Source organism: Buteo buteo, chromosome 13, assembly GCF_964188355.1.
Source record: "Buteo buteo chromosome 13, bButBut1.hap1.1, whole genome shotgun sequence".
Classification (NCBI taxonomy): domain Eukaryota; kingdom Metazoa; phylum Chordata; class Aves; order Accipitriformes; family Accipitridae; genus Buteo; species Buteo buteo.
In genome coordinates this window covers 27,200,068-27,221,686 of record NC_134183.1, presented here as the reverse complement: position 1 = coordinate 27,221,686, position 21,619 = coordinate 27,200,068, and the positions used below count along the sequence as shown (strand labels likewise).

At 40.8% G+C, this 21,619-nt stretch overlaps 2 protein-coding genes across 3 annotated transcripts in view; both read right to left on the bottom strand.

The window, feature by feature from the left end:
• CEP152 (centrosomal protein 152) overlaps positions 1 to 15,855 on the bottom strand; it is a 30,821-nt gene extending 14,966 nt beyond the window's left edge. For both annotated transcript variants that reach the window (XM_075045228.1, XM_075045229.1), the window contains exons 1-13: positions 15,767 to 15,855; positions 14,260 to 14,382; positions 11,415 to 11,515; positions 11,106 to 11,172; positions 10,538 to 10,882; positions 9,863 to 10,031; positions 8,949 to 9,089; positions 6,758 to 6,897; positions 6,266 to 6,466; positions 4,673 to 4,820; positions 3,361 to 3,452; positions 1,293 to 1,456; positions 509 to 716 (exon numbers count right to left, since the gene is read on the bottom strand). In XM_075045228.1, the coding sequence (XP_074901329.1) occupies positions 509 to 716; positions 1,293 to 1,456; positions 3,361 to 3,452; positions 4,673 to 4,820; positions 6,266 to 6,466; positions 6,758 to 6,897; positions 8,949 to 9,089; positions 9,863 to 10,031; positions 10,538 to 10,882; positions 11,106 to 11,172; positions 11,415 to 11,515; positions 14,260 to 14,346 (1,863 nt within the window). In that variant the 5' untranslated portion in view covers positions 14,347 to 14,382; positions 15,767 to 15,855. The remainder of the gene's footprint in view (positions 1 to 508; positions 717 to 1,292; positions 1,457 to 3,360; positions 3,453 to 4,672; positions 4,821 to 6,265; positions 6,467 to 6,757; positions 6,898 to 8,948; positions 9,090 to 9,862; positions 10,032 to 10,537; positions 10,883 to 11,105; positions 11,173 to 11,414; positions 11,516 to 14,259; positions 14,383 to 15,766) is intronic.
• Positions 15,856 to 18,697: 2,842 nt separating this feature from the next.
• SHC4 (SHC adaptor protein 4) overlaps positions 18,698 to 21,619 on the bottom strand; it is a 34,326-nt gene continuing 31,404 nt past the window's right edge. The window contains exons 11-12 of the mRNA XM_075043967.1: positions 20,675 to 20,928; positions 18,698 to 19,930 (exon numbers count right to left, since the gene is read on the bottom strand). Of these exons, the coding sequence (XP_074900068.1) occupies positions 19,775 to 19,930; positions 20,675 to 20,928 (410 nt within the window). The 3' untranslated portion in view covers positions 18,698 to 19,774. The remainder of the gene's footprint in view (positions 19,931 to 20,674; positions 20,929 to 21,619) is intronic.

The following is a 21,619-nucleotide window of genomic DNA, read 5'->3' as shown; positions in this document are numbered from 1 at the left end:
TAGAGAGAAGTTAATAATGGGCTGAAGAGAGATGCGGTATCGAAGAGAGTCCTTGTTGATCAAATTACATAGTGAAGGCCCTCAGAAGGCAATCTCCTTAATGTTCCATTTGTATAACCTAATGATACTATCAGCTTTCTCAGAGAAATTACAAGGTCTTTTTGGCTAAAGAAAACCTACTTCCTCCAATAAAATTTAGTTCTGAAAAAAACAGATTGGCCTTTAAGTGCTATCAAGCAAGTAAGACATCATAACAGAACTTACCTAATAAGGCATATGCTGCCCAGGTTGTGCTATTTAGCTTGTTTCTTTTTCACCAAAGATACAAAACAAGGTATCATCCAAATGACAATACTTTCCTTAAGCGCAAAGACAAATTTACTTAGTTGCTATGAATACTCAGCTCTGAGTAAATTCTTTGGTCCATTTTCATAAGAAGTTTAAATGTTGGTTTGGTTCACTACAGTCCAGTGCATCTTTACTTTTTAACAAGTGTAAAAGAACAAACCTCTGACTCTTTTGATGCTTCTTCTGCTTTCAACAACTGCTTGTATTCCTCTAATGTCTTCTGGCAATCTTTAAGATCATTTTGTAATTGGGTAATCTGGTTTCTCTTCATTTTATTACTGCTCAATAAACGTTCCAGCTCAGCTTTTAATTCTACAATAATTTCATCTTTAGAGAGCTCTTCATCCATGTCTCTGTTCTGTATTGCACTATTAGGGAAGACATAACCGCTTCAGTATTTAAAAGGCAAAAGACATTTATCTGAAAGGTAGTGGTAGCAAAGAGAAGAGCAACTAATGCTACCAGAAATACAGATGTCTAAGAGGTAATAGTAAAAAGAGAGAACAAGAATATAGAAGCCATATGCTTTTTTGTCAAGCTGCAATTAATGTATAGAAAACTTGTTCATTCAGCTGTTCCCCCAAAAGATTCATTCTCGTATTATGTGAAGTATTTTGAGATAATTCAATTGGTTAAGACACCTTTAGCATTAAGCAACTATGTGGAATCTTTGAGCAAAAAGGTATCCATGCATATAAACCATACAATCCAAGGAATAGCAACATCGTCTCTACAAAAACTGAAGATTTATTAAGCAGCAATTAGGCATCAAATTTATGGTATTAGTCCAGTTTCCCATTTCCCAGATTACCTGGCAATACCAGCAGTATTTCAAACATCTACCAAAAAACTGTATATTGATCCAGTAGGATCATCTTTTACACATCAGTTGTATCACTTCTTAAGGATTTTAGATTTTTCTTTCAACAAGAATCACTTAATACCTGCAGAACCTTGGTTTCTTCCCAGCGATTTTTTTAATTCCCAAATCTACATAGGAATCACCCAGGTTCGTATGCAGCTCTCCACCCGCATCATTCAAAAATACTCCAAGCTTGGCAGCAGATTCATACAAAGCTATTTCTTCCTTCAGTTCCATTAATTCTTCCTTAAAGGAAGAGACACAAAAAAAAATTACACTGAGCAGAGAAACTCCAAGCAAACACATTAGGCTCATGATAACTCTTCCAAAGAACACAAATACACAGAGGTATTCTTTCTAAATATAGTTGTATTTAGCTGTATTTACTTGAATCATCTAGCATTACTTTTACTTATTTATACTATCATTTTTGATATCTCTAGCAAAGCATGTGCTAGAACTACAGGGGCTACAGGGGTGGCTTCTCTGAGAAGGTGCTAGAAGCTTCCTCTATGTCCGACAGAGCTAATGCCAGCTGGCTCCAAGACAGACCCACCACTGGCCAAGGTCGAGCCCATCAGCGACAATGGTAGCGCCTCTGTGATAATACATTTAAGAAGGGAAGAAAAAGTTGCTGGAGCACAGAAACTGCAGCTGAAGAGAAGAGTGAGAACATGTGAGAGAAACAACTCTGCAGACACCAAGGTCAGTGAATAAGGATGGGGACGAGGTGCTCCAGGCACCAGCGCAGAGATTCCCCTGCAGCCCGTGGGGAAGACCATGGTGAGGCAGGCTGTCCCCCTGCAGAACAGGGAAGTCCACAGTGGAGCAGATATCCACCTGCAGCCCATGGAGGACCCCACACCGGAGCAGGTGGATGCCCAAAGGAGGCTGTGACCCCATGGGAAGCCCATGCTGGAGCAGGCTCCCGGCAGGACCTGTGGACCCATGGAGAGAGGAGCCCACACTGGAGCAGGTTTGCTGGCAGGACCTGTGACCCCACGGGGGACCCACTCTGGAACATTGTGCTCCTGAAGGACTGCAGCCTGTGGAAGGGACCCATGCTGGAGCGGTTCATGAAGAACTGCAGCCCGTGGGAAGGACTCACACTGGAGAAGTTTGTGGAGGACTGTCTCCTGTGGGAGGGTCCCCACGCTGGAGCAGGGGAAGAGTGTGAAGAGTCCTGCCCCTGAAGAGGAAGGAGCAGCAGAGACAACATGTGATGAACTGACCATAACCCCCATTCCCTGTCCCCCTGCACCACTGGGGGGGATTAGGCAGAGAATTTGAGAGTGAAGCTGTGCCCAGGAAGAAGGGAGGGGTGCGGGGAATACGTTTTAAGATTTAGTTTTATTTCTCATTACTCTACTCTGGTTTGATTGGCAGTAAATTAAGTTAATCTTCCCCAAATCGAGTCTGTTTTGCCTGTGACAGTAATTGGTTGAGTGATCCCTCCCTGTCCTTATCTCGACCCACAGCCTTTTGTTACATTTTCTCTCTCCTGTCCAGTTGAGGAGGGAGAGTGATAGAGCAGCTGTGTGGTGCTTAGTTGCTGGCTGGGGTTAAACCACAACATTATTACAGTTCATATATGAATTTAAGTATTATTTCTTTTGCCCTTACTTCTTTCCTGCTGCCCTTGTATAGTAAAAGGGATGACAACAGAAAAGCACATAGCTGGAAAAAACAGCTCATTACTCTAGTACTTATTAGGATTCATAATTTCCAAGATAATAGATTTAAGTCAAATACATAAACTGAATTGGAAGGATTTCCACTCATATTTTACAGAGGACTCTCTAGCATTCCCTTTTGCCAGCAAAAGGTAAATTTCAGAACATATCTCCAACTATCCCTATAGCCTAATTAAGTTATGAGATTCCCAGCACATAGAATTTACATTCTTCTTTTTCCATAAACAGGGTAGATGGACGTATGATATCAGATTTGTGCTGATACATATGCCCTGCTGTATTTTAATAAAAAAAAATAAAAAATCCGACTGGGAGATGAAATAGTGGGTAGTCCTTTACTAAAAGGAGATGTGCTTGTTTTCCCAACAAATAAAGAGTTTCAACTACCAATCTCTTAGCTATAATGCCCGCCCCCCTAAAATCAAAACAGTAAAATATTTAATAAAACTAATTAACCTGCAAAGCCTTGTTCATGTTATTGCTTATCATGTGCGCAGATTGAGCTTGTTGCAATTGAAACCGTAACTGATTTGTCTCCTGCATCGAGCCTATTGCAGGAAAGAGAAGGGAGAGAAAGAACAAGTCATAAATATGCAAGAAAGACTATGCAATCTGAAAAATCTGTGTCCTGGTTTCAGCTGGAATAAAGTTAATTTTCTTCTTAGTAGCTGGTACAATGCTGTGTTTTGGATTTAGGATGAGAATAATGTTGATAACACACTGATGTTTTAGTCGTTGCTAAGCAGTGTTTATACTAAGCCAAGGACTTTTCAGCTTTTCACACTGCTCTGCCAGAGACTGGGAGTGCACAAGAAACTGGGGCATAGTTGGGACAGCTGACCCAGATGAGCCAAAGGGGTATTCCATACCATTTTACGTCATGCCCAGTACATAAACTGGGGGGAGTTGGCCAGGGGGCAACGTGACTCGGGAATTGGCTGAGCACTGGTCAGCGGGTGTTGAGCAATTGTATTGTGCATCACTTGTTTTGTAGTAGTAGTCTTTTCCCTTCCTTTTCTGTCCTATTAAGCTGTCTTTATCTCAACCCATGAGTTTTACTTTCTCCTCCCCACCCCCAATTCTCTCCCCCATCCACTGGGGGCAGGGAGTGAATGAGCAGCTGCTTGGGGCTTAATTGCCAGCTGGGGTTAAACCAGGACATTCTGGTAATAAGCATTACTCTGTTCCTATTTCCTTGAGCTCACTAATAGCTACTACATACATTACTATTAAAAGACTTCAATGTGTACAGGTAGGCACAAGCCACATACACAAAGAGCAGAACACTTCACATGCTGTTCTTACTGATAGAAGTTTCCAAGAACCAGCCTCCAGCCACAAAAACTACTCTTTTCTCATTGAGATTTGAATTTAGAATGACAATTCAAGTCCAATGCCTAACACAAAAAGAAGTAGCTTGCTCCCAAAGGCTATTATTTAGTCCAAAACTAAGTTTACACATATGCAGCATGAAATGCATATAAAAATAGTTTAACTGCTGTTGCTTGGGGTTTTGGAGGGGTTTGTTTGTTTGTTGGGGGGCGGGGGGGGGGGGTGTTATTTTTTATTGTAATTTTTTTTTACACTTCAGTCTAGACTTAACTAAACTTCATTTAAGTCTGACTAATGCCCTGCATAGGAAATGGTCTAGTAGGCATTTAGCTTGACATTGATTCCATTTCAATAGGAACATAGATGTGCAGTTTCATACTTCAAAAAACTGGAGCCGTTTCTGCAAGGAAAGATAAGGTATGAGTAAAAGGCTGACCTGTTTGCAGTAAATTTGCACATTGCTTTTGACTTTCTTCTAGGCTTCTTGTCAGTCGATTTATTATTTCAGTTTTTTCGCATTTGGTTTCTTCCAGCATTTTTTCAAGTTGCTTAACATAGTCTCCTAGATTTTTGCAAAGCTCTTTCTAGGAAGAGAGATTATTTTTACTCATGTTACAAACATCTAGCCATCTAGGACAGTTTTGGATATAGAAGTAGTCAATACATACAAGACACAGGAGAAAAAGCATCAATCTGATACCTACAGGGGTAGAGGCCAGCTAAATCAATCACAGATCAAATGCTATCTTTGGCTGACAAGTCATCTCTTACACCATCAAAGTTAAGTTTTCACTAGGAGACAGTAAGTATACTCGTACATAAACATACACAAATGTGAACCGGTTTCTACTTCCTATAGCAGTTAGCTTTCAGCATGTCAGCATGTTCAGTTAGTCTACTGCAGAAAAATCAAGTCTTCACATTATTTATATTAAGCCTGAGCTTAACTCAATTAGTTTATTTCAATTGAGCTTAAGCCAAGCTAGCAAGTTCCAACAGTTTGTAAAAAAGGAACTGTAGCTTTTGCACATGACACACAAAGTAGACCTTCATATGGCATTAGAGTTACCTACACAGACCCAGAAGGCACAGTACCTTGTCTTCACACCTTTTGACTTTTCTATTTTCTCTCAGAAACAGGAGACGTCTCTCTAAATACCCCAAACGTACTACCATAAAAAACTTTTTTTTGCAGTAGAGACAAAGCTATGTAAGCTTTGTTGTGGTACTAATAGACAGAAATTTAGCAGTACGTGCTTGTTTACAAGCAAGTGCTACTTACCTTTTCAAACATACAACCCATTTATTTTTATACATATTTATGTTGAGACAAGAATTACAGACCTAGAATTAAAGAAATTTAATTCTATTTCCTTTATGTGAAATAAGAGGACAATTTATTAAGGCCTGCCTAGACTACATTGCTTGAATATTTCTAATAGTGTAATGGACGCTTACAACATGTCAGGCAGAACAATTCTAATAAGCTCTATAACCATGTGACACAACCTATACCAAACTCCATCTTCAAGCCAGCATTCCCCTCCCCTTTCTCCTTTTAAATCTGTACTTCTAAAATATAGTGACTATTCAGTGGTTAGTCATCCTTGATCATTTTGAGACTGAACCTTGACGATGGACTATTTAATAAACAGTTTTCCTTGCAGCAAAAATATCACATAATTTCTTACTTCTTTTCTTTCCCAGATTTATTTCCTGGTACTCTTTCAAAAGAGATTATGCACAGAATGAAACCTCAGGAGAGAAACTAAGACAATTAATTCTTGCATCCTCTGCATCTGCTATGTACAAACTCACAATTTGAGCTCACAACTGCCTGGAGATGTTTATAAAAACATACCACATAAGCAACATAATATTGAGACTTTTGTAGAATTTCCTTTCCATTTGCTTAGCAGCTTCCAAAAGGAATTATGAGAATTATAGGTCAAGAAGTGCAGTTTAGGAAACATGGGGAGTTGTACAGCCTCTACAGTACAGTACTCAGCATCCTGAAATAATTTCTCACCTGCTCTCGGAGTGCAGATTTTGTAGTATCAAGTTTCTGCTCTAATGATAATACTTGCTTTTCATACTTCTGCTTGAGTGCCGAAATAATGGCCTCATGTTGTTCTCTGGCTCGTTGAAGGGCATCTGATCGCTGAAGTTCTAACAGCTGCTTCTGCATGCTTTCCATGGCTACCTCTGCCACTTTTGATTGCTTCAATATCTGTAGGAACAGTATTAGAGTAGCTCCCAGTTACATATATTTTACTTTTGCTCCAATATTCTGTATGTCAGTTCAGTTTTTTTCTGCAAGAGTTGCTAAGAGTCCTCAGGTAATGCCTGCATTTTAATACAAATTATTTTCCACCAATGCATCCTATTCATTTATCACATATTCAGCTTCTGCAATGATCATGAACAGTGTTTCAAGAAACTAGCACTTAGGTTTAATGCAAATGCACCACAAATGTAACTGTAGAGATCTTCTACAACAGTTTAAAAATATTTATAGTACCTGCTCCTCATTGGTAGTAAGAGTCTGAATTTGAGTTTCAAGGGCCTTTATTTGACCTTCAAGATGCACTTCCCGTTCCTTTCCATTCTGATAGAGTTTTTGAGATTCATGAAGACTAACAGCCAAACCATCCTTTTCATCTTAAGAAAGAGACATAATAATTGTGAGACAAACACGGCCAGCCACCCAACAACTTCATGGAACATGACTGTTCAGTATCCCTGCTCTACAGAACCACTTGCTATGAGACCTTTGTCTCGTACTGTGGGCAACAAGCAGAAGACAGAACAAAAACATTGTCATTCTCCATCCAGTAACTACTTCCTTGCTCTGGCAGCTGGAAGCACTCTGATATATTGTACCTTCAGAACCCTAGTGGAAACAAGCCCCATTCTGTCAGCGCTAGGAACTAGCGTCATCCCTTACACCATTTAAAGGAAGAAACAAAATAATTCCCACAGAGGAATAGCCAAAACACAGCTAAATGCTTGACAGCTGAAGTTTTTGCTCTTCTTTGCTCCTTCTACATTCTAAAAATTATATTCTTAATTCTCTAAGCTCACAACTTTTTTGTCTCTTCCTATAAGAAAAAGAAGAAGACCAAGACAACCACCAGTCTACCCTACAGCTTTGATCATTTTGGAAGAGCTTCTCTCTACATACAGTCCAGGAAATGGCTTGTTAAACCAGACAGCACAACACCCTCCACCTGCCCCAATTTTTTCATAGATGTACACTTCTCCTATTGAGGCTTGGGTTTTTTTCTTCTTTGTACTTTTTTACACACTACTTTGGCAAACTTCTCACTTTTCTGTACAATTTTAATGCCTGGTACATGGGTACTCTGGAATACAATGGTGGTCTTCAGAATGCAGTAAAAGTTAAGACAGTCATGCAGTCAGGCACCAATCCAGAGAATTTTCTTTAGAACAGTGTTGGGGGAGAGGGTTAGGTCCACATAATCCCAAATCAAGTTTATAAATATGATCAATACCTGGAGAGATACTACCTAAGTCAAAGTCTCAGATTAAAAAGTTGCTAGATATGACACTATCCCGCATGACATCCTTGTCTCTAAATTGGAGAGACATGGATTTAACCAACGGACCACTTGGTGGATAAGGAACTGGCTGGATGGTCACACTCAAAGAGTTGTGGTCAGCAGCTTGATGTCCAAGTGGAATGCAGTGACAAATAGCATTCCTCAGGGTTTGGTACTGCCATTTAACATCTTTGTCGGCAGCAGGGACAATAGGATTGAGCGCGCCCTCAGCAAGTTTGCTGATGACACCAAGCTGTATGGTGCGGTCGACGTGCTGGAGGGAAGGGATGCCATCCAGAGGGACCCTGACAAGTTTGAGTCGTGGGCCCATGCAAACCTCATGAAGTTCAACAAGGCCAAGTGCAAGGTCCTGCACATGGATCAGGGCAATCCCAAGCACAAATACAGGCTGGGCAGTGAGTGGATTGAGAGCAGCCGTGAGGAGACTTGGGCATATTGGTTGACAAGAAGTTCAACATGACTCAGCAATGGGCATTTGCAGCCCAGAAAGCCAACCGTATCCTGGGCTGCATCAAAAGAATTGTGACCAGCAGGTCAAGGGAAGTGATTCTGCCCCTCTACTCAGCTCTCTTGAGACCCCACCTGGAGTACTGCATTCAGCTCTGGGGCCCCCAACATAAGGACTCGGACCTGTTGGAGCGAGTCTAGGGGAGGGCCATGAAGATGAACAGAGGGCTGGAGCACCTCTGATATGAAGACAGGGGCTGTTCAGCCTGGAGAAGAGAAGGCTCCAGGGAGACCTTATAGCAGCCTTCCAGTACCTAAAGGGGGCCTACAGCAAAGCCAGAGAGGGACTTTTTACAAGGGCAGGCAGTGATAGGACAAAAGGCAATGGCTTTAAACTGAAAGAGGGTAGATTTAGATTAGGTGTAAGGAAGAAGCTCTCCACTGTGAGGGTCATGAGGCACTGGAACAGGTTTCCCAGAGAGGTTGTGGATGCCCCATCCCTGGAAGTGCTGGAAGTGTTCAAGACCAGGTTGGATGGGGCTTTAAGCAACGTGGTCTAGTGGAAGGCGTCCCTGCCCATGGCAGGGGGGTTGGAACTGGATGATCTTTAAGGTCCCTTCCAACCCAAACCATTCTATGATTCTATGAATAAAATCTAAAAATCGGTACAAAACATTTTACCTTTGACCATTGAAAGCTGATGATTCAAGTACCTAATCTGCTGTGCACTCTTTTCTAGCTTTTCATTAAGTTCTTCCAGTTGTCTTTCTCTTGCTTTATTTAGAACTTGAAGTTGAAGAATCTGCATACTTTCTGAAGAATCTGCCAAATTTCAAACAGCACACAGACAAGTCAGCACAGTCAACTAACCAAGAAAGTCATCCTTGTAAGTAATTCCTGCCCCAAGATACTTCTTTCGCACAGTGCCAAATTCACTGTTGGTTCACAAAATTGCATCATTTTTTAATCTCTGTTTGATTCACATCACATGAGTTGCTCTGGGAGCAATGGCTAAAGGATTGTAGGAACTACAAACGCAATTCAAACCTAACAGCAAGCCCAGATAAAGGTTTACGTGCTATGAATTCACACACAGTCTTGTGGCAACTACAAATGTTCAAGATGTCTAACAAGCAAAGTAGTTCTGTCATTTGAAGTGTACCTAACAGAAAAGCCCAGTGTGGCATCAAGCGAAGCATGTTTCCTAAAGTATAGCGAGTCATTATTTTCCTATATTATAAACAAGACAAAGTGCCAGCTAGACTTGAGATCGAGCCATCAGAAATCATTTCATTTGCAGCCTCACTAGTCAAAAATTACATTTTTAATAGCCTGAAACTCAAATACCCTGATCAAAAAGAGCCAATTTCTAGATAAAGTGGGGAAAAAACCCACAACCAACAAAAAAAACAAAGCAAAAACAAAATTAGGGCTATTCCTACGTAAGCTTAGAGCAAAATAAAACATCATATACATCAACATACTTTTAGTTGTTCTCTTACTAAAACTCTACTGAAATCAACAGGTTTTCTGTTGCTGATTTCCAGTGGACTTATCACATAAGTTTATTTCAAGTCTAAAGAGCAAACACTTACTGTCATCATTGCCCAAGAATTCATGTTGCAAATCTTCAAACACTTCATTTTTTCTTGTTCCTTCTTGGATTACTGGAATTTTTTGATGAATGCCATTTTGGTATGGTTTATAAGTTACTTTGTAAGATTCTGGCGACTGGCCACTGACAACATCAGATGCAACAAATTGCTGTTGTGACAATATATACACAAGAGGAAATAAATTAAAACTACAACTGTAGTCTTGCTCGATGAAAATATTTTTCATTTTCTAGGCTGACATTAAGAAGAGCTCTAGAAGCTCTTCATTTTCAGGCTCCAATCCAACACACCATTTGAGTGTGATAGAAATTTTCATGAAAGCTTCCACTTTAGGAGAGCGGTGAAGTGTCAACTTCAATAGAGTAAGCACACATTTAAGTGAATGACATTCATTCCGCCTCATGGAATTCTACCTAGCCAACAAAAGCAAAAAAAAAAAAAAAAAACCAACAAAAAACCCAAAACCAAATCATAACTTGCACATATGAAAATCCAATTATTTAACACTTCATTGTTTTAGACTACAGAAGCCTCCCATCACTGTTTAAACTGATAAAAAGAGACTGAAAGCATTTAGAAATATTACTACTAATAGTTAAAGACCTGTGAAAATTTTCAAAAAGAGACAGAAAAATGCATCAGCCTCTGTAGTACCTTAAGATGTTCCTTTGGAGCATCTGGAAAATTTATTATTTTACTTTGCAGATTGTTAAATTCTGGTTTATGGCCATTTGTATATGGCCTGAAGTTTTCAGGAAGATGATACACATTGTTCTGTTGGTAGCAACTTGGAGCATTAAACCCATCTCTACCAAGATACACATCATCAGGATCCTCTTGACCATTCTGGCCACAGTAATCATCTTTAACGTCATATAAATGTTGCTTCTCTTCATCATTATGTAGGCCATTCCAATTCTTTCCATGTTTTTCAACAGGATCATTCTGCTGGTCACACAAGAATTGTTCAGGGTACAGATTTTGTCCTTGTTCATAACCCTATGAATGGATAAGAGGTTTAGAATTGCTCTCTCAAAACTCAGATTTCCTCCCACCTCCCTTTTCCTGGTGTTACTAGCCCGCAAGTTAGAAATACCTCAAACGAATAGCAAAACATGTCACCTAAATGAGGAGTATTTCTCTAATTAATTTAAATAATATTTAGCATGTTATTATGAACAAGCAGTTCCTACTAATTACATCACTGCCCATACAAGCTTACATTTTGAGGATCACTTATCAATGGATGATCGTTCCACCTTCCATCATGCTTCCCAGACTCATGTGATCTAGAGAAAGACAAGCGGCTTAACTATGTACTTATAACTTCAGGAAAAAAACAAAACAAAGCATCTCTTCATTAAATTCAGTGGCATCTAGTTTGTTTCTCATGGAACACAAACCATACTGCAAACTGCACTGTAGCTCCCCTTTTTACCTGGATTGCTTTTACACATGTTAGCAGCTGAGAATTTGCTCTATTCTCACAAGCACAACATAACTAATAAAAAAATGGTGCAAAATGCCTTACTGCTCCTCAGTCTCATGAATGCTACAGTCTGAATAGCTGGAGAGCTGGTCTCCACTGTCCTCCAGCATATCATGGGGAAGGTCTGTCAATAGTTGTTGCAACTGAAACAGAAGAAACAACATTCATTACATGCTTTTCAAAAGAATGTATACAAGTTCAGTCCAAAGAGACAGACAGGTGAAATAGGCCACTTGCACAAAATCCTGTTTTTCTTCCTCCAAGGAAAAGTTCACAACACAGGAATTCAAAGGGACTTATACTACAGAATGATTAATAGGCTAGAGTACCAATCAAATTATTTTTCTGGCAAGCTCTTGTTAAGAAAAGAGCTGTGCCAAAAAGATGTAAGGGAAATGCCACCAGATAGACATGTCCCAGGACAGATTACTTTTGAAGAATGATCTGCAAACTAATCATGCCAAGGTTCATCCTCCCTAAATTCCAGGCAAGAGAGGTACTGGACATTCAAAACATGCTCTTTCTGAGGAGTCTGGACTGAAATCCAGGTAAGAACTTGCCAGTCAGTGTTACTAGATGCAAGAAGTCATCACTGCAATGATTAGTGTCTGCTCATGTGTTCAGATGAAGTCACCAAGACACTGGACATGAACAGAGAAAAATACCACCACTTCTAATTCAGGAAATAGCTAGTTGTGCCACAAAAAAAAACCAACCACCCCACCCCCCGCCAAACAAAAAAAACCAAAACAAGAAAACACACAAAAAACACGCCCACACAACCAAAACACACCTGAACTTACTTCTCATAATGATTCCCATATAGAATGTACCTCTTTCTCCAATTTTCAGAGAGGCTTTGATATGGGGCCACATATTGGACTTCTTGCAGATCTGAGCTATGCGCTCTTTTTCTTATTAGGTGACTTGAGAACTACACAATATATTCAGAGTTATTACATACAGCTTCTGAACCCTAACCCTGTTTTTCTCCAAACACTCAAAGCATGTGTTAATAAGAGCAGAAACATTAGCTGCCCCATGCTAAATACCTTATTAGCTTTTCTTTGTTAAAAAACCAAACACAAAAGAAAAACAAACACAAAAACTACCATCTACAAAAAGTTCATCTTAAAGATATCATGTTTTCTCAGATGCTATTTTAGATGCTCTCTAAGACCAAAGGATAGGCGAGAAGTTAAGGACAACTTTTCTAAAAGTCTACAGGACAACAGAGCACCAAAAGATTGTTCCTAGAAATTCACTAGTGGCATGAAGAAGTTTCCCTATCGTTAGAGCATTCTCTAGATTTATTATGTCTCAACTCCAGGAAGCAGGAAAGGCAAGGCAGCATCATTCACTGAAGATCTCCTTTCCTTTGCCCTGCTTGCAACCAAGGACATACTCAAGCACCATATGTTTCACTGGTCTTGCACTGCTTTGGAAACTTAAAGTCAACAGAAAGCAGTGCATACACAGTTCACAAAACATCATCATTGGAGTTCATATTTAAACTGAACTCAGCCTACCAGGTTAGCTAGCACAGAACTCCAGATGTGGGTATGGGTTACTCAATTCTTAAGTTAGTGTCAACGTACTCTCCTACCAGTAGATCTCTCCAATTTTCAACAAAAAAACCCACCCAATTTCCTGTAGCAGAAAACTTAAACTAATGCAGAAAGTCTCAGATTATGTCTTGACCAGGGAACATAGCAGAGCCTGTGTTTTAGCCTCCTTTTAGCAGGCTAAGTGTCACATCCTCCTGAAATATCTATATGTACAGTTTTGTGAACCCCACCTTGCCCCAATTCAAACATGCATGACCTATAAGGACTATTGCTAACTTACTCCAGAGAGGCTGCTTTGTGCCCATTGTCTCTTGTCCTGTCACTGGGCACCACTAAAAAGAGCCTGGCTCCATTGTCTTTATATCCTCCCTCCAGGTGTTTATACACATTGATGAGATTCCTCCTGAACCTTCTCTTCTCCATACTAAACAGTCCCAGATCTCCCAGCCTCTCCTTACAGAGAAGTTCAGAGTGTTGAGGGGAACATGATATAACCCTATTTATGCACTATCTCGCTCACCCACTGTAATAACCCTACAATTATTTCACTACTTGTTCTACTGCACAAGCACAACATTCTCTGTCTGGGTAGAAAGTTTTGGAACAGACATCCGATTCTGTACAGAGTTTGCAATAGCATTTTTCCAAGTTGTACAGCTATTGTTCTACTACACATTTTTCTGAACATTTGTCTCTGCATTACCTACACTCTAGACAGTGATCCCTGAAGTATATATTGCAGACATTACCTGACATGAACATGATTTACCACCCTGTAAGGAACCATTATGCACATTCATGTTAAACACATATTTCACCAATTCTCTTTATGAAACAAAAAGAACAGAAACATCCAAAGTATTTCAACTCCAAAGAAATCCCAAAATTTTTGAATATATTTTTCTAGAGATTAAAGTATGTAATTTATAATCAGAATTTTTAAAATGGCTCATTCTTTTCTAAATTAACCAAACTTCCAAGTGAAAGAGACCTGTTGCTTTCTAAGTATTTGTAATAAGTGAAAAAGCTGTCAAGAAATACAAAATGTAGGTGACACCAGGGTCTTGCATTTGATCTACTGCATAGGCATGGAGTAACAGTCTTCCAGCCACTACATATGACACTGCAAGGCTCTTAAGATGCAGCATCTCATTATCTCTTTACTTTTTATATCACTCTTGCAAAGCACAGTTTGCACTTCATTTTGCTCTTAACAAAGACAGCACAAAACAATTAAAAAAAAACAAAACAAAACAAAAAACACTTAAAAGAGAGAAATGGGAAGAAGCTAGATACACAAGCCTTCAGATTAAATTCACCTCTTGTTCTCTTGCATAATCCTCTTGGTCATAGTCTTCATCTTCATGTTGAGTTTGTAGAGCTCCACTGTCAAAGTCAAGGGACATTGTTTTCTAGCAATGTTTTTGAGTATCCAGCAAAACCTATTGCAAGACAGGAAAACATCACACATGAGTAAAAGCGTGGGGTGAACCAAAAAGTACCACCTTCACTTCCTGAATTAAGTAGCCAAACACACACAAAAATATCACTTTTGAAACAAACATTGCACATTACCTATATCATCACTTGAGCTCAGTATATCCAATACTACTTGTTTCTAAAAATTTAGCACTTAAAACAGATTATTTGGGCTTTTCATAGGCTGACATTATTAAATCATTGAAGTTCACTTACAACCAGACATTATTTTCTTCAAGTTCTAACACCGTATGTTATACAGTGCGATATATATTGACAGTTACATCCACTTTTAAATCTTGCTTCATTTATTTCTAGATAATAACTATATTTTGTACTAAATACTGAAAGTAAGCTGCTGCTTGCGTATTTGGATAATAGATCCGATAGGAAAAATAGGAAAAGTATCATGGAAATAGGAAAAACTTGGAACTGACATGATAGTTAACTGCTTAAACAGAGACTCAGACTCCCAAGGACTTGTCTACACTGAGCAGCAAGTTCACAGCAAGCTGCAGTGTGTAAGTGCTGGCCCACATTTGGTTGCAAGACAAGTTACTTCCTGATGAAGAGACACTCCTGACAGGCAGTTATGAACTAGAAATGGTTGATTAATATGTTACAGAATGGCACATGCTTTGGGCATACAGGTGTAGCACATGCTGAAGTCTTCACTCAGTATAGAGTAAGCTTTACAAGAGCATTACTACCAAGTTAAAAGGCATAATGTATCACTTCATTATGTTTAATGTCACTGATATTCAAGGCAAGTCCCCAATACAGTCAGCAGGAGTCCTAACACCGCGAGTACCTGTCTGTGCAACCCCTAAAATACCAGCTTCCACGGTGCGACCGTCTGCAGCACCTCTCAGAGAGCTATGCTACAGCAGCTCAGCCGTCTTCCCCCCAGACCCGCATCGGCTGTAAACGACCACCTGCCCCCCGCGACGCCCGCCCTCTCCTCTTTCCTTAAAGCCCTTCCCAGCCCCAGGAGCTGAGGCACCGGACGAAGGGACACGGCCCCGTTTCGCTGCCTCACGGCCCGCAGGAGCCGCCGTCAGTCACAGAGAGCCGGGGGGAGGCCGGGGGGCGGGCGGAGGAGCGCGCGCCGCCACAGGGCGCGGGGGGCGAGCCCGCCAGCCGCCGCCTCAGCCCCCTCAGGGCCGCGGCGCGGGGCTGGGAGCTGGCGGGGGCGATTACTGCCGTTATCCACGGCACGGCCGGGGAAGCACCTCCCGCCGGGGCCTCCTTGGCCGGCTTCGCCCCGGCCTCTGCCGGGCAGGAGGAGGAGGAGGAGGAGGCGGCAGAGGAGGAGGCAGAGCGCGGTCCCGAGCAACCGAGACTCACCTGAGCCGCCGGGCGCCGCGGCTGCCCGCCTCCCCCCGGCACGACAAAGGCGCGTCCACCGCTCTTCCGCATGACAACCGAACCCTGCGCCCGCCGCTCTGACTGACAGCCGCGGGCGCCAACCGGCAGCCGTAGCATCGCCTCGCCGCGCAGGAAGGCGGGAGGGCGGGACGCGCTCGCCCCGCCCCCGTCGCGGTCGGCTGCACTGCAAACCCGCCTCCGCCGACTGTTTGAAAGCAGGCGCGCATGGCCGCGGGAACTTGCCTGGCTAGCTGACTGGCTAAGAGGTCGACCAATGGCTGCGGCCGCTTCGCTGCAGGGCGGGGTCTCCGCGTGACGTTGCAGGTGCGCGCGCAGGGCGGGCGAGGGGAGGTGTCCGGCGGAGGCGCCATCTCCCAGCGAGACGTGGCCGTTGCCTGGCAGCGCGCGATGGCGTGGTCGGAGAGATGCCCTCGTGAGGTCACAGCCCGACGGGATGACATCATGTGACCGGGGGCCGGTCCTCACGACAGCGTCATGACGAAAGCTGACTGGATGGCGCGAGCATCTCCCAGTTCGGAGCAGCAGCGTGGCTGGGCGGGGGGGACGGTCACGAATTACCGCCCCTCGCCTCACAGAGGAGCGGCCCCTGAGGGACCTGCCTGCAGCCTGTCCTCTTGCACGGCAGGAAACCCTTCGGGGAGACTCGGCCTTGGCCCGGTGAAGCCTCACGGGAGGTCAGGAGCAGCCAGGCCGCACACAGGCAGCCTTCCTCAGGGCACCCCGTGCTAAGGGAGCCGCTCTGCTTCGAGACCTTGCTTTAATCTGTTTAAAAAATTTAAAGTTTCTCTGAGCGAACAAACTTCTTACATAGAATTGCCTGTAGCAAGCATTCGGGGGGGGGGGGAGGTTTAAAGGTTTTTCGAACAATGAGTGTTTGTTCAGCGATGAGGAAGATATGTAACAGCTCCATCTGGTGACACTTGCCCTCAGCACTAATAATGGTGCCTGCCTGCCCTAGCCCCAGAAAATGGAAGCTGTGGTAGGAGGGAGGCGTTTGGGTCATTTGTTACAACATTTTTATGGATGGAAGCAAACAGATGCGTGTGTTAATATGTTTCAGTGAAATTTATAGGAGCTTTGAAAAAGAACGAACATGCTATGCCTTGTAAATATGACATTATAGGCAAAATCAGCTATTTTTCCCAGGGATTTCTAGTAACCATTAGAATAGAGATTAACCAGGCATTTTAACAAGCCTGAAACAATTAAAAAAAAAAAAAAGTCTAAATGTGCCTGAAACTCATACTAACTTTCTCAAGAACAGTATTTTGGAAAACTTTCCAAAATCCAAGTAATTTTTTTTTCTTTTTTAGCATAGTTACTTCTTCTAAGACTTCTGCACAGGAGCTGATAGTTTACTTTACATGAGGTGGCTGGTCCACAGAGGCTAAAAGCAGCATTAATAACTAAGTGAAGGCACATAAATGTTAGAAACCAAAAACTGAGTTCCTAGTTCTGGCTCCAGAAGAATGAATGTAATTTATTCTAAGAAAATGTCTGTTGTCTGTAATGTATGGATATGTTGTGTTTGAATTGTATCTGTAATTAGTTGGATTCTTTGTTTTCTCTCACATCAAGAGATTTTGAGATACTTTTTTATTGCACTATCACCCAATTATCTCCCTTTGCTTCCTTTTTTTCCTTCACAGTTTTGCTTCAGAGACATACAAAAGATGCAGGAGCAACAAAATAAAGATTCTGGTTTTTTCTTCTGTTTAAGTTAGTGATATTCCAAGAGGGAGACTTTGCGTCATACTGTGATCCAGTCATCACACACTGGCTCTGGATGTTTTTATGCATTAGTAAAGTGAAAACTGGTGAAGTGAAAAAAGTCCCTAAGTCAGCATCTTGACTGGCAAAGTCATACAACTTTGATCTCATACTATCACAGTTCCAAATGCTATTATTCTAGTCCCAAGTAACTTCGATTTGTACTAAAAAGAGATGGAGTTCTGCGCATTTTCCTTCTATGACTTGTCATAAAATTCAGCTTTGATACAAAAATCAAAACTGCCCTATGCAGGTCTTTCCCCTTGACATGCCACAGAAGTAGCTATTTTTGCTTCATTGTTTGCTCAATAAAGTCATGTCAAGCACATTATGATGTTTGGTAAGACATGAGAATAGAAAGGATACTATATTAAAGGATTTAATATTCCAGTTACAGTTTCTTGCCAGCTATCCTTGCAGTGGCACAATGCTTGAGCATGAACTCTTGCTGGGGGCCTTCTTCACAGGGGAAAACCTTGCATAGGATCAAACAGGCCTAAGCTTGAGCTTCTAGTCTGAAGGCTTGAGGTACCAATAATGCCATACTATTAGCAAGGAAACCAACTGCTAATGTTTTAAAGCTTCTCACTGCTTCAGTATAGGTAATTGAGTATTTTAATCACGATATTATAGAGGAATGAAATCTATTTTATGCCTATTAGCTGAGGATAAGATTAAAGATGGTTTTTAGTCAGCTCTAAGTGTGGCTCTTTACATCATATTTTCCCCTCCAAGGAAGCTTATGTCTTCAATAATTTTATGTGTATATGACGCCTCTTGTTTTCTAGAGGAAAGAGCTCTTACTACAGTGTCCCATTTAACATGAACACAGGCAAAAGAACAGAATGTATTTTTTTTATAGTCGAGTCTTCCAGCAATTGCTGAACTCCACAACAATTGTCTGCCTAATGGAACAGAGCCGGTGGGCTGGGAGACAGAGAGAATGTCCCTGCTCATGCCAGAAGACATTGCTTATCTTAAAGGGACAACTTTCTCAGGCCATCACCCGGACTACCAGTTCATTCCCCAAATCCCCTCTGCCTTCTTCAGTTACTTATTAAATCTTATTATTCTCCATCAGGAAACCCAAGAAATCACTGTTCACTCTGAATACAGGATTGTTCATAGAGTATTTATTGTGGCAAAACAATTCATAGGTTTCCTTTAAAAGACTTTTTTCCATGTTAAGGAACATGTGGACTCTACGTGAAGAAAGGGAAAACCATATCTTGTTTTGGAAAGAACACTGAATAAGGGCACATGCAAAGTTCAAAGTCTTTTAAATAGTCTTCTCTCAAAATGTATCGTTAGTTTTGTTCAGCTTCTCTAGTTTGTAAACAACTATGTAATCAATGAAAATATATTTAGCCTACCTTTAAAAAGAGATGTCTCCAGTAATAATTGGTAATAATAGTAAAATCATATGCAAGACAAAAATATTAGGATCTAGCATGCTTGTCCTTTAACAAGTTCTATTCCAAAATTATATTACATATATTAATTTCAACTTTGTAAATGTTGCATAATCTCAAATCTTTGAGTAGTCAGACAGTGATAAAAAATTACTAAGAAACTGGACAACCTTTCTGTATTGTGAATGCTATTCATTTCAAACATTACTTGCTAGTAAAGTGCTGTTACAAGCAAACCAAAATTGTTAGTGTCTATCGAAAGCAGATGACATTTTAGTAATATTCAAATTCTATTTGTTTTGGCAAATAGTTAAAAGCTTAGACATGTTTGTTTAACCACCCAAAACTAATTCAGTATAAACAATATTAGTTTCCAATAATTCTATGCTAAAAGGCACATACTAATGTTCCAGCAGTTCGTTCAAGTGAGCTTTTGCATGTAAAGGTTTAATTGTGCTTTTAAATAGTTACTGATTCAGTATGACCTTGAAAGTGACATTTGTGCATGTCTAAAATACTGCCTCACAAATGAATCTCACACTCTGAAGGTGTAATTTTGTTAAGATTAAGATTATATATATCTATATAACTATGCTTGTTGATCTCTATAGATCTACATAGATATACACATATACATATATTCATACATACACACACAAAAGGGTATCTTCTGGAACAGCAGCAGAAAGTGCAGTCTATACTTTTTTGAATTGCCCTCATAATAGACAGTTCTCAGTACAGTTTTCAGATATAAATTGTCTTGGGATTTGTGAGATCCAAGGGATTATTTGTGATATTGCATGTGTCCAACATTACTCTCTTTCCTTACAGGCTGCTTCAAGCTCACTTCACTTCCAGAAGAGATGATTGGCAAATTATTTTCCATGTGATACTGAATAAGATGACCCACACTATCAAATATATGGTCTTTGGTTCTCACCTAATGAAAGAAGCAAAAGAATATATTGATGGTTAGATTGTGCTTATAACTGGTTGGATGTGAGCCCAGCACATTAAAGTCAAAAGGCATTTAAGCCACTGAACTCTCTGGAGCAGGGTCATTAGGCTGTAGACAGCAATTCAGACCTATCCTTTGACGTGCCTTTAGCTGACATGAAAAGCAGAGGACCAGTTAAAGAGACTGTGTGTAGAACTGGGCTGATTCTGCTAAGGAGAATGAAACAACTTTTTTTTTTTTTCTCCACAGAAAAGAGATTTTTTTCCCTAAATCCCACTGAGAATTACTTTTCTGCTTTACTCTCTCCCCTGAGAGAAGTCACTCAGGACTGCTCTCCTAGCCCTAGGCAGAAGCAAGTAGAATTGAAGTGACAACAAACCAGCTCTACCTTTGCTGTATCCAGAAGTGTGTTACTAATCAAATTCATTATTTAATGTTAGAGTTATTTTTCTAGCAACATAATAATGACTCAAAGGATGTATTAAGTGTATACACTAATTATCAGCACCTGGACTAACAACAATATTTAAGTACCTCACTTCTGTTTCCATGGTACTTTGGTGCTTACAAGTTCTTGAATTGAACTTTCAAACCTACTGGAGTCACTGGCTAAATTTAAATTAACCTGGATGGAACCAGATCAGTTCTACTTCCTGGAGTGCACCCATGCATTTTGACTGAAATATCTGAGCAGCCCTGAAATTTCAGTATAGGAAATGTTCATACCTTGCCCTCAGGATCCACCAAGAGCAGATGCTTTGCTTGCCCTCCCTGAAGTCCACTGAGGACATACTGACCAGGTGATGTTGTGCTCTCTCGCACCAGAAAATCCCCATCGTTGACTAAGAGGCTCTCTGCTGCTTTCCTGTTTAATTTGCCATGGTAACAATCTTCATTCTTTAGCTGTTGCTTTATTTGTGGCAGAACACAGAGACCAGCTGTGTTGCTTGTGGCACTCTGCTGAACAGTTTCCGGTAACTCTAAAATTAAATGAAAGGGAACGTATGGGACACTTCACTTAGAACTTCATCCTAAAAGGATGCAAGACAATATTTTTTATAGCTTTTAAAAAATTCAAATGGTTCAGTCTTGAAGCTGTGATCAAACCAACCTTACAGACTGTAATAATATGCACACATGAATGCTCCCAACCCTCCAGTGCATTAGGTAAAATTATCACACCATCTCCTCCCATACCTTAGATGGGAAAACCTTGGGTCACTAGGCAACAGAGATTGGAAAGAGGAATTTTTCTGATGCTTTACTGTTTTGGGTTTGTATTTCTTTGGTTGTATTAAAAAGTCAAATCTTCCCTGTAAAAACAAGGTTGGTTTTTTTTTTTTAGCCACTTTTTTTTTTTTTTTTTTTTTTTTAAGATCTAGTTCTTCCTTCTTCCTTAACAAGCTCTGAAGAGATTGTCATGGATCATTGGGAGAATCATGTTGAGTGGCTCCAGCTATGTGCGGGAATGTAAGACAACATGGCCAACGGAGCCAGAAGGGAAGGATTACAGCATGATGCATCAGTTGTGAAAAAATGAACAATTACTGAATGTACTAACAAAACTGGGTGGTTTGGGATATAGCCAGGCAGACTGCAAATGATTCACAGGCAGGATTTTTCTAACGAAAATAAGAGGATACCACTTCTTCAATGGAATTGTGCAACCTA